This window comes from Elephas maximus, chromosome 10 (assembly GCF_024166365.1).
Source record: "Elephas maximus indicus isolate mEleMax1 chromosome 10, mEleMax1 primary haplotype, whole genome shotgun sequence".
Classification (NCBI taxonomy): domain Eukaryota; kingdom Metazoa; phylum Chordata; class Mammalia; order Proboscidea; family Elephantidae; genus Elephas; species Elephas maximus.
The window spans coordinates 11,165,285-11,176,392 of record NC_064828.1 but is presented as its reverse complement, the minus strand read 5'-3'; the positions used below and the strand labels follow the sequence as shown (position 1 = coordinate 11,176,392).

The 11,108-nt window shown below is 56.6% G+C and overlaps 1 protein-coding gene across 5 annotated transcripts in view; it reads left to right on the top strand.

The window, feature by feature from the left end:
• DUOX1 (dual oxidase 1) overlaps nt 1–11,108 on the top strand; it is a 48,433-nt gene that overhangs the window by 14,161 nt on the left and 23,164 nt on the right. For 4 of the 5 annotated variants that reach the window (XM_049898081.1, XM_049898079.1, XM_049898078.1 and 1 more), the window contains exons 3-14: nt 2,397–2,505; nt 4,394–4,477; nt 4,659–4,823; nt 5,687–5,874; nt 6,019–6,220; nt 6,353–6,519; nt 6,964–7,024; nt 7,130–7,226; nt 8,066–8,156; nt 9,076–9,178; nt 9,421–9,593; nt 10,737–10,918. In XM_049898081.1, coding sequence (XP_049754038.1) covers nt 2,448–2,505; nt 4,394–4,477; nt 4,659–4,823; nt 5,687–5,874; nt 6,019–6,220; nt 6,353–6,519; nt 6,964–7,024; nt 7,130–7,226; nt 8,066–8,156; nt 9,076–9,178; nt 9,421–9,593; nt 10,737–10,918 — 1,571 coding nt within the window. In that variant the 5' untranslated portion in view covers nt 2,397–2,447. Of the gene's footprint in view, nt 1–463; nt 567–2,396; nt 2,506–4,393; nt 4,478–4,658; nt 4,824–5,686; nt 5,875–6,018; nt 6,221–6,352; nt 6,520–6,963; nt 7,025–7,129; nt 7,227–8,065; nt 8,157–9,075; nt 9,179–9,420; nt 9,594–10,736; nt 10,919–11,108 lie in introns of those variants that run through there. The other variant, XM_049898080.1, reaches the window with a different exon arrangement.

Below are 11,108 nucleotides of genomic sequence, written 5' to 3'. Positions count from 1 at the left end.
GCGCGGGCGCGGCTCGTAGCGCGGTGAGACCCCGAGATGTCCCGGGGAGCCCCGGGAGGGCGGGAATCTCCGACCCTTAGGAGGTCTCAGGACAGCTGTCTTGCTTTGACGCCTGGCCAGGCCTGCGGGTCCTAGAGCCCAGACCCGACAGTACGGAGAGAATTTGGGGAGAAACTTCCCCTTCACCCTCTCTTTCTTCCGGCCCCAGCAACAGACCGGTGGAGGCGACTTGCCGTTTTCGCCACCCACGTGGCCGCTTTAGCCCAGCGCTCGCCAGGGACAGGGCGTCTCCCGCCACCTGAGCCTCAGGAACCCGTGCCCTCTCACCTTGCGCGCCCCGGGCCCCTGGGAGCGCCCTGGCGGGTCCTCGGCGCGCGGGCCCCGGTCCCGCCCCACCCTGCCCCGCCCCGCCTCTGAGCCGGGCCCCCGTCCTTCCTCGCCCCGGGTCCCGCCCGCCCCGCGCACAGCTGGCGGGGGAGCCGCACGGCAGAAGCGTCGGGAGCTCGGTTGGGACCCCGGCGGGAGGCAATCCGCAGCCCGGAGCTCGGGAGACGCCGCGGCCGCAGGTCAGACCTGAGGGCTTCTCGGGCGGTGGGTCTGGGCGCTCCCGAGGAAGGCGCTCTGAGCGCAGGTCCGCAGCGGAGCCGGCTCCACCAGGTTTTAGAGGGAAGGGGAATTCTAGCTCCGCTGTGCCTCAGATCTTAGCCTGAGCTCAAAATGGGTGGGGCCTGTTAGGGCCCGCTCTTCCCCCAGGGTTTTGGGAGACTAGGCCCTGCTGGACCTGGGGTTGTTGGGTGGCCTACCTTGCCTGGGCTTAGGGGATCTTTTTGGGCCTCCTCCTGAAACCAGCACATCATGCCAGCGAAGGAACTTTGGGCCTTTAGGGTTTAGCCTTCCCTTGGGACCACGTTGGTGTCCCTGTGGCCTTCACTCATCTTACCCCCACCCCAGAGTCACCACTCTAGGACTTGGGGAAAGTGGCCATGTGAGGCAAGAGCCTGTGTTTTCTCCCTGGCTCTGCCACTGCCTGGGGCCTTGCCGCCTGCCCTGGGTCGTGCCTTTCTTTCAGGTTGTTGGGATGATACTGCCCATGTTGCTGTGTAAATCATTAAGGGCCACCCACTCACAAGCAGGATTATTAAGCATACCCACCTTTCCCTTCAGGTTGTCCCCACAGGAGATCCTACCGCGTGCCTTTAGGGGTTTAGGGCTACACTGGTGTTTAGGGCCCAGGGTCCCAAAGGCATGGCAGTAGGTAGGGGTGAGGGCTGAAGAAGTAGGACATCCTGGTTGAGGGAAGGACCACTATGGCCACTTCAGCATGTCCAGCCTTACAGCTTCAACTATCCATAGCTCTTCAAAGTCCTCTTCACAGGCCCAGGACACACACACACACCAAGGCCAGCATCTGGCAGGACCTGTGGGACCCGTGGGATAAGGCAGAGGAATACTGAGCTTTCTATGTTATGACAGGGCTTTTAGGTTCCTAGGTCCCCTCATTTGTTCAATGGGAGATGGGGAATGGAGATGAGGTTGCCCCCACGGTTCCCTTCTCTGTGATAAGAGAACCCATCCAGGAGCCCTGAGGGTTTGACGGAAGATGAGGCTTTCCCCAAGCCCCCACCTTGCCTCCTCCCCAATCTCCAGGTTGCCTTTAGGAGGTCTTCACTGGCCTTAATCACTCCCTGTGGTGGTCAGGAGTCCCAGCCTGAGTCCCCTGCTGCCTGTTGTCCTTGGGTGGTTTGCTGGCCTGGGGAGACAGAGCAGGAGCCAGCACCAAACACGTTGAGCTCCTGATACTACATTCATTGTGAGTCCACCCAAGGGAGCCAGGCTCCAGTTCACCCACACTATGTCACATTTGCATAACACCTGTCACTTGCCTTGTTTTGAAATCCACTCGGCTCTCACGCTGATTCTGGCAACCACTCTGGGAGGCCGGCAGTGCAGGCATGCTTACTCCTATAGCCAGAAGATGAAGCCAAGATCCAGGTTGGATAAGTGACTCACCTAAGATCACACAGTGAACAGGCATCCGTCTTGTGGGCCTAGCAACACCTTCTGTTCCAAGGAACACCCTCTGCAGGAAGCTAGGTCAAAGCAAGGTTTTCGAATTAATCTTGGCAAATTCCATGAAGGCAGCAATTTCTATTTGTTTGTTCGTTGCTTAATTCTCAATTCCTAGATCAGTGCCTGGTGTGAAATAAGTGGGTGCTCATTACGTATTTGTTGAATGAATGAAAGAATCTTGAGAGAGAGTGAGCACCCTGCTCATTGCTACCCACTGTGGCCTTGGCCCAGTCCCCGGCCTTGACTCATAGGGACTTACAGAGGCCTTGGCCTGACTTGTCCTGAACAGCTGGGGCTCATTCCCTCTGTCCTCTCTCCTTTTCTAGGGTCTCTATGTTGAGATATTCCAACACCTGGACCCTACTATCATTTTCATCATGAGCTGCCAACTGGCTCTGGCATGGGCCCTCCTGGTTGGGCCTTGGGCTTCCGTGGGTGAGTACAAATTGAGGAAGAAATATGGCTGGGACAAAGGAACCCAGCATCCTCTGAGCTCCCCAAGGACAGGAGCTGCGTCATATTAATCTCTGCATCCCTAGTCCTTAGATAACACAGTGTCTGACACATGATAGGTGTTCATTTCAAGCTTGTTGAATGGATGGATGGATAATGGAATAAAAACTTCCCACAAATCCAAAGAACTGGGGAGTCTTCCTATTTCATTCCTTGTAGTTTGGGGACCCTTTCTCTCTCCTCTATCTTCTCTATTTTTCCAGAAAGTAAGGGTCTCTGACCCAAAATAGGAAAAGATTACATAGACACATGACAAAAAAGCATCTTGGAGTCAGACTGGACCCCAGGCTAACGGGATGCTATGTGATCTACAAGAGTTTCATCTTGCTGCCTTCAGCTTTGGACAGTGTCTTAGTAGAATCTGGAGCCTGTCTAGAGTCTGAGTCTCTGAGGAGGGAAGTGGGCTTAGGATGCCACAAGGTTAAAAAGAGCAAGTCCCTGATCATCAGTGGTGGGAGATGCAAGAACAGGAAGCAGGGAATCCTGTGGAATCCTCTGTCCTGGCTGAAGGCAACAGGATGGTGAGATGGCCCCTGCCCAGCAGCTTCTCCCTTGCCTGAGCTGTGTACATCTGCCTTCCTTCCCAGCCTTCTCCTTGCCTTGCTCTGGGATTTTCCTTTCCTCTCCCCAGGTCTTGCTCCTTTATCCCCAAAAGGCATGCCCTCCCCAGGAAACTCCCTCCTTGCTCTGCCACCAGCACATCTTTGTTTAGAGGTCACCTGTATGTGGTTTTCCTAGTCCCTGCCCCAATTTCTGCATCCTTAGCTGAGTTCTTTGCTCAAACATCAGGACCTGAGTCATTCTTCTCCCCCCTCCCCTTCAGGTGAGTGAGTGTGTGTGTGTGTGTGTGTGTGTGTGTGTGGAGGGGGGATAGCTCTAAGGTCCTGTCCTTGATCTTTGTGGGGAAACAGTGAGAGGAATGGGCCTTCCCTTTGGCTGGCGAGACCCCTCTCCTTTACTGTATTCTCTGAGGTGAGCAGGGACAGCCTCGGCCCTGTTGCCTCCTAGTTTGGAGAAAGGAGTCTGGCAAGTCATCTGATCTACTGACAAAACCCCCCACTGCACCCCTGATTCTGAACCCTTCCCTCTGCCCCCACTACCTGAGCTCTTCACCCAACCCACCCTAGTTTTTGGAGAGTACAATGGGGTCAAAAGGAGGAATTATATGGGGGCATGATGTCCTAAAGAGAGAAGCAGTGACATCACCCACATGCCCAGCTCAATCCCTGACCCCACCCAGGAAACTGGGAAAAAGACCATTGTAGCAACAGGCCCCAAATCTTCAGCCCCATGAGCCCACACCCTTACCCTGGGCTCTGCTCAGCCAGAGAGGGCCAGGCCCCTCCCCATACTACCCCTGCCCAGGGACAGATCACAGAATGACATGTCCCTCCCCAGTGTGGGGTAGGGCTGGCTCTTGCCTGGGATGGTGTCTTAGGGCTGGGGATGATTTCTGTCCTGCTGTGTCCCCCAGGGAGCTGAGGCGTGAGGGCAGTGGGCAGCTTTTGCATCCTCTTCCCCATTACCACTGTTCTTCTCCATCCAGCCCCCTCTTCCTCTCTAAGGCTTTGTCTGCATACATGCTTTGGGCTCCTTTCTACATCCTGCCACTTCCCCCTGACTGAGCAGCTTAAAGAGGGCTTCACTTGCCCTGGCTCTCTCCCTCTGCACTCTGCCCCCCACATCTGTGCTGGGTGCCCACTCTCTCCCGCTCCAAATGCCAAGCTCACAGGACCCATATCCTGCGGGCCCACCTGCCCTTTCACACACTGATTTGCCCAGCTGCCCCCTCCTCTCCCTTCTCACACAGTGTCTCAGAACTCCATTTCGTGGGAGGTGCAGCGATTTGATGGATGGTACAACAACCTGGTGGAGCACAGATGGGGCAGCAAAGGTAGGTGAGAGCCATGTGGAGACAGAGACGCAAGGCCAGGCTGGGTACTCACAGCTGAGGGGCAAGACTGGCAGGTACCAGCAAAGGCCCATCCATTTCCAAGGTTCTAGCAGAGCAGCCTGGGACAAAGGGGGTCAGGGAGCCTCCTGAAGACTCATCCTTGTACTATCCCTCCCACCAGGCTCTAGGCTGCAGCGCCTGGTTCCAGCCAGCTATGCAGATGGCGTGTACCAGCCCTTGGGAGAACCCCACCTTCCCAACCCCCGAGCCATCAGCAACACTGCCATGAGGGGCCCTGCTGGGCAGGCCTCACTACAAAATCGCACAGTGCTGGGGGTCTTCTTTGGTGAGGGCCTCAACCTCTAAGGGAGGGAGGCCAGTGCGGTAGGCTGGACACCTCTGTGTCTGAGAATGAGGGCCAGGAAGTGGGGAAAAGAAGCAGTGGAAGGTCTGAGAAATGGCCAGGGCGGCGGGGGGGGGGGGGGGGGGAGGGGGGGTGCGGATGGGAAGGTGATGATGGGGAGGGGTAGGAGTTGAGGGGCAGAGGAAAAGAGAATCCAGGCTGAGGTGAAGTCTAGTTGGGAGAGGCATAAATCTGCCCCACAAGAAAGATGAGGGGTGAGGAAGCAAAAGGGGGCATCACTGAGTGTTGGGTTAGTTGGTGGGGGTGGGCAGAGGCAGGAGCATGAAAATAACCTGGTAGGGACTCTCATGGGGCCTTGTTGTCATTTGTCCCTGTGGTTCCTAGGACTGGCCCAGGACAGGGTTCAGACGCTGGCAGAAAGGTCTGCAGACAGGTCAAAACAGGGTGCTAGAAGAGTACCCACAGTGGCTGAGGGTCAGTGGCTAGCTCAGCAGGGATGGCCGGCTCCTGCTGGCCATCCAGGAAGCCCATACTTGTTTCCCAGTGCCCAACCTCCCACTAACGCTGCCAGGCCTCTGGGTGTTTTGGAGCGGGTGCTGCTACCCGCTTGCCTAGGCACACTCACTGGGTTCCTCCCAGTTATCCAGGAGAACGCCAAATCTGGCAATGAAAACAGCTTGGACTGGGGTTTAGGTACAGACCAGCCAGAACAGACAAGGGATTGGCAAGGGTGGAGACAGGGAGGTCAAGGCTTGGACTTGCCCATAAGGGCTGCTGAGTCGTTCCGCACTTCAAGGGGAGTGGTCCTCAGCTGGTCCCAGCACCCTCTCCCCCATCGTGGGCAGGTTACCACGTGCTCTCGGACCTGGTGAGCGTGGAGAGGCCCGGCTGCCCCGCCGAATTCCTCAACATCCGCATCCCGCGCGGGGACCCCGTGTTCGACCCCGACCAGCGCGGGGACGTGGTGCTGCCCTTCCAGAGGAGCCGCTGGGACCCCGAGACCGGACGGAGCCCCAGCAACCCCCGCGACCTGGTCAGGCGAGGCGGGCGGCGGGGCGGGGGCCGCACGGGAGGCGGGCGGGGCCCCGGCCGGGCGGGGGGCGGGAGAGGTGCCCCCCGACGACACCCCGGCCCTCCCGCCCCCTCCGCTGCCCCCCTCACCTGCCCGACCCCGCAGACCAACCAGGTGACGGGCTGGCTGGACGGCAGCGCCATCTACGGCTCCTCGCACTCCCGGAGCGACGCGCTGCGGAGCTTCTCCGGGGGGCAGCTGGCGTCGGGGCCCGACCCCGCCTTCCCCCGGGACGCACAGGACTCGCGGCTCATGTGGGTCGCGCCCGACCCCGCCACGGGCCAGCGCGGGCCCCGGGGGCTGTACGGTGAGGCCGCGGGGAGCGGGCGGGCGCGGCGACGGTCCGGGGCGCGGGGTCGGCCGGAGGGCGGGCGGGCGGGAGGGGGCCCGCGAGGTCACGCCGCCGCCCGTCTCCTCCCGGCCCCCTCGTCCGATGCAGACTTCGGGGCGGAGCGCGGGAACCGCGAGCCCTTCCTGCAGGCCCTGGGGCTGCTGTGGTTCCGCTACCACAACGTGTGGGCGCAGAGGCTGGCCCGCGAGCACCCGCGCTGGGGGGACGAGGAGCTGTTCCAGCACGCGCGCAAGAGGGTCATCGCCACCTACCAGGTCAGCCGCACGCCCCCGCCCGCGGCTTCCCGCGGCGCCCCCGGTCCTGTGGCGGGGGACTCCCACCCCCGCAGAGTCCCCATGCTCGGGCAACCCTCGCCCAGACGCACCCTTGCACCCTTTTCCATGACCTCCCGGAGGAGAAGAAAAAGCCCCTGAAAATTGCCGAGGGAAGCAAAGCGCTGTTTGTACAACGGACTTCGCTCGTGGTTATTATTTAGCCCTGGCCCCTGCAGATCCCACCCAGTCTCACCTTGGCGACAGGCCTCCACACCTGAGTAGCCTCGCCTTTCACTGCCCAGGCCTGGTCCTCAACTCCGCACCAGAGCTTTCCCTGGGCTCGGATCACCCACTCCTCCTCTCCCCGTCGGCCCCCCCTCCCCGGGTTTTCCATGTGAGCCTCCCCCTCCCTGCCTTTCTCCTCACCCTCTTCCTGCCCCTCAGAACATTGCTCTGTATGAATGGCTGCCCAGCTTCCTGCAGAACACGCCCCCAGAGTATGCAGGTGAGGGAATAGGGAGGGAGGACGGGAGTTTGGGGGGCGGTGTAGGGGGAGGTTGGGGTGGTTTAAGGGCTAAATTCTGTCCTCTCTCTTTTCCTCTTCCCCCAGGGTACCGGCCATTCCTGGACCCCAGCATCTCCCCGGAGTTCCTGGTGGCCTCTGAGCAATTCTTCTCCACCATGGTGCCCCCTGGAGTCTACATGAGGTGAGGGAGGGGGCTCAAATATGTGTGTGTGTTGAGTGCAGGGTCAGGTGACAAAAATCTTCCCTCGAGACCCAATTATCAGCCTGAAGTGCCCATTCCCCCAGGGAACAGTGAATCTACAGAGGGGAAGGGCGACAATTATAAAGTAGATACATGTGGTTTCTAACAGGTGTAATGCATCTATATGTACCAACCCAGTGTATATGTAAATATATGCATTTCCCTGTAGCTGGTGTGGATGTTAATCCCCTGACTGAAAGGGATGGTCACACAGCCGACTGGGTCTCAACCTCAGGCCTTCTCACTACACTGGGGCCATTTTTAGGTATAAGCACAGGGCCTGGGCTTTACAAGCTTGGGGAGGGGGGAGGGTTATAATATTAACTCCAAAATTATGAAGAGAACTTTAAATAAAAATATACATATTTAATGAACTGTATATGAACCAAAGCATGTCAGTTTGTTAAAACTTTTATTATAATTTAAAAAAATAATTCGTAGGTTAGATTGCCTTACCCTGGAACATCTGGGTATGCCTGATGACAGCCAAAAACTTGTAGACAACTGAGTGATCCATAGACAAATCATTGCAAAGGAATAATTTAAAAATCTCTTTGAAAATGTTATATACATTTTTAGATGATCTGATGTAGGGGGAGGGGACCTCCCAAAAGTTAGATTGTTCAAGACCTACCAAGGTTTTCAGGTGGCCTGACCACATGTCACCTGAGGGAAGCAATGGCCTAGGGCCCATGGCTGCAGTCTCGGAGACCAGAGATGATGCCTGACATTGGGAGCCCATGGCCTCAGTCCTTGCTCTCCTGCTCCCTGCATTTCAGAAATGCCAGCTGCCACTTCCAGGGGGTCATCAATCGGAACTCAAGTGTCTCCAGAGCTCTCCGAGTCTGCAACAGCTACTGGAGCCGAGAGGTCAGGGCTGGGGGCATATGTGTATGTGGGTATGTGTGTGTGTATGTGACCTGGGATGGGCAGGAGTGGAGGAGGCAGCCCTAGGGTCTCAGCCATCTCCCCTACCAATGTCGAAGATGACTAGGTCAAAAGCCAGGGCTGTGTGAGAGACCAAGGGAACCGGTGCAGCTGTGGTTCTACATTCATTTCCACCTCGTAGATTCTTCCTCCTCCTTGACAGCTCTGGGAGCCCTGTAGCCCTTGGAGTATCCCAGCCATCCCAGCCCCACAAGGAAATTTCCCAATTAGACATACCTAGGGCAGCGGGTGAATGTGTGTATGTGAGATTCTGAGAGATTACCAGGGATAGTCTGTCCATCCAAGCTAGGCCGGTGTAGGTGAAGAGCCTTGACTGTTAATTTAAAAGCAAATCAGATACTTTGTTCTTATGTAGAGTATTCATAAGATGGAAGAGGGAGGGGAGGAAGAGGGAGATGAGAAAAGCATAGAATCAGAGTCATGGAGCTGAGCTGAAAAAGACCTCAGCCTCCTTTTAGTCTGATTCCTTTTTTGCAAAGGGAAGACGCTGAGATTCAGAGAGATCTACGACTTGCCCAAAGTCACACAGCTGGCTGGTGACAGAGCCAGGACCAAGACCTAGATCTTCTAGTGCCTTGCCAATCACACTGTTACACGTTCTAAGACTGAAGAAGTAAAGACTGGGGTCCTTTGCGCTTGTAGAAACCTGTCTCCCTGCAGCATGGGCTTTGGATACAGGCATCGCTCACCCTGAGCAGGGAATCAGCCTGCCCAGGCCGATGGCTCAGTCTGGGAGCAGAGCAGACCTGGGAGGGCTCAGGGACAAGGGCCATGAGATGGAGGGAGCCTGGCTGCCTGACCTCTGGTCCCATCAGGCACGCCCCTCTCCCCACCCCCAAAGCATCCAAACCTGCAAAGTGCTGAGGACGTGGCTGCACTGCTGCTGGGCATGGCCTCCCAGATCGCCGAGCGAGAGGACCATGTGGTGGTCGAGGACCTGCGAGGTGAGCCTGAGGCTGCCTCTGCAGGCTGTGGACCTCCTCTGGGAGGAGACGGCTGGAGCCCCAGATCAAGCAGAGGAGATGTCCAGGGCTGGGAGCCTGCACTGCCTTTGCCTCTGAGAGAGCTTCTGACCCACTGACCATGGCTCTGGTCACCCCGGGGGCTGGTTGGAGCCTGAGGCCTGGACTGGAGGCCTCTGTGGTGGCCTTGAGCTGTCTCAGACCCTCTGGTTTCTCATCCACAGATTTCTGGCCAGGACCACTGAAGTCTTCCCGCACAGACTACCTCGCCAGCTGCCTGCAACGAGGCCGGGATCTGGGCCTGCCCTCTTACACCAAGGCCAGGGCAGCTCTGGGCCTGCCTTCCATTACCCGGTGGCAGGACATCAACCCTGCACTCTCCCAGAGTGATAACGTGGTGAGGAGGGGTCAGGACCCAAAGGCCAGGGTGGGAGAGCCAGGGCATACCAGCCCAAGCCGTGCACAACGGGCAGTGAGACATGGGCACCAGAGACAACCACCTGGCGAGAGCATCCAGGGCTCGCCAAGGTCGATTTCCCCATCACACACCAGGGTGGAGTTTATCAGACCAGCAGGATTTGCCTTTGGACTCTGTGTGCTCAGATTCAGCAAACATTTGTTAAGCATCTATTGTATACCAGGCACTTACTAGGCATTATCTCATTTACTCTTCCAAACAATCCCTTGAGTGGATATAGAAGGTCCTTGACTTTGGAACAAGATGTACTTCCATGCAGTGACATTGTAACTGCCTTTGAGGAGTCAACTGTCACACCCTGAGCTATCAGCCAGGAGCAGCCTTGCGTGCCAGCCCAGAGACCAGCTTCAGTTGCCTGACCATCTTGGCAGCAGTGTTTCTACAAGTGTGTGCCTGTTATTGCCTCTCACCCTTACTGTTTTATAAAACTGCTGTGAAATGGAGAATTGAAAAGGATGATGCAGAAATGATACGTGCATGAGGCTGAAACACTTCATAAAATCTATACAACAATAGGAGCTACCAGGCGCACCAAGAATGGCAAATCTTGAGCTTCAATGGGTCCTTGTTGGATTTAAGCTGGTCATGTGCTTCTTAGACTAGGAGAAAAGAACTGCAGTAAAGATCAGGCAGAAAATGCTGAGAACATATTGTTGAAGACTATCTCTAGAAGACAATGTGTGATTGGGGATTCTACTTTATTTAGCTCTAAAAAATATAAACCTCTCATAACACATCATTCTACCGTTCGACTTTTGCACTTCCTGATTTTGCCCGTTCAACTGTCACGCTTTTCTATGAGTAAGTTATGTACAGAAGTAGAGGACTAGAGGCCTTTTTCATTCCAATTTATAAAATAGGCACAAAATCTGTGAAAGGCTTCCCATAAATGAGCTAACTTATGTAAAGCGGGCAGAGTGGTGCCTGAGGCATAGCAAGGACTCTGTGTGTGTGAGTTATCGTTGCTGTCAGCATTATTACCCCTGAGACTAATCCCTGGCAGCCACCTCTTTGCCCCCAGGCTGGCGCCCTGTCCTTTCACTCACTCCTGCCCCTTTGTAGCACCAGGTGCTGGAGGCCACAGCTGCCCTGTACAGCCAGGACCTGTCCAGGTTGGAGCTGCTCCCAGGGGGGCTCCTGGAGAGCCATGGGGACCCAGGGCCCCTGTTCAGTACCATTGTCCTCGACCAGTTCGTGCGACTGCGGGATGGTGACCGCTACTGGTTTGAGAACACGAGGAACGGGTAAGGCCTGCCTGAGCCCCCACCTCAGATTCCACCTCAGCCTGGGCCCTAGACCCTCTCCCTGGCTGTGGGCAACCCCCATCGGTTCTTGATTTCCAGTTAGCATCACAACTCCCTTCCCAACCTGTCTGGGTCTCTTTCTTCCTCTGAGTTCCTAGGCCTAGGGGCCTGCATCTCTCTCCCACTGTAA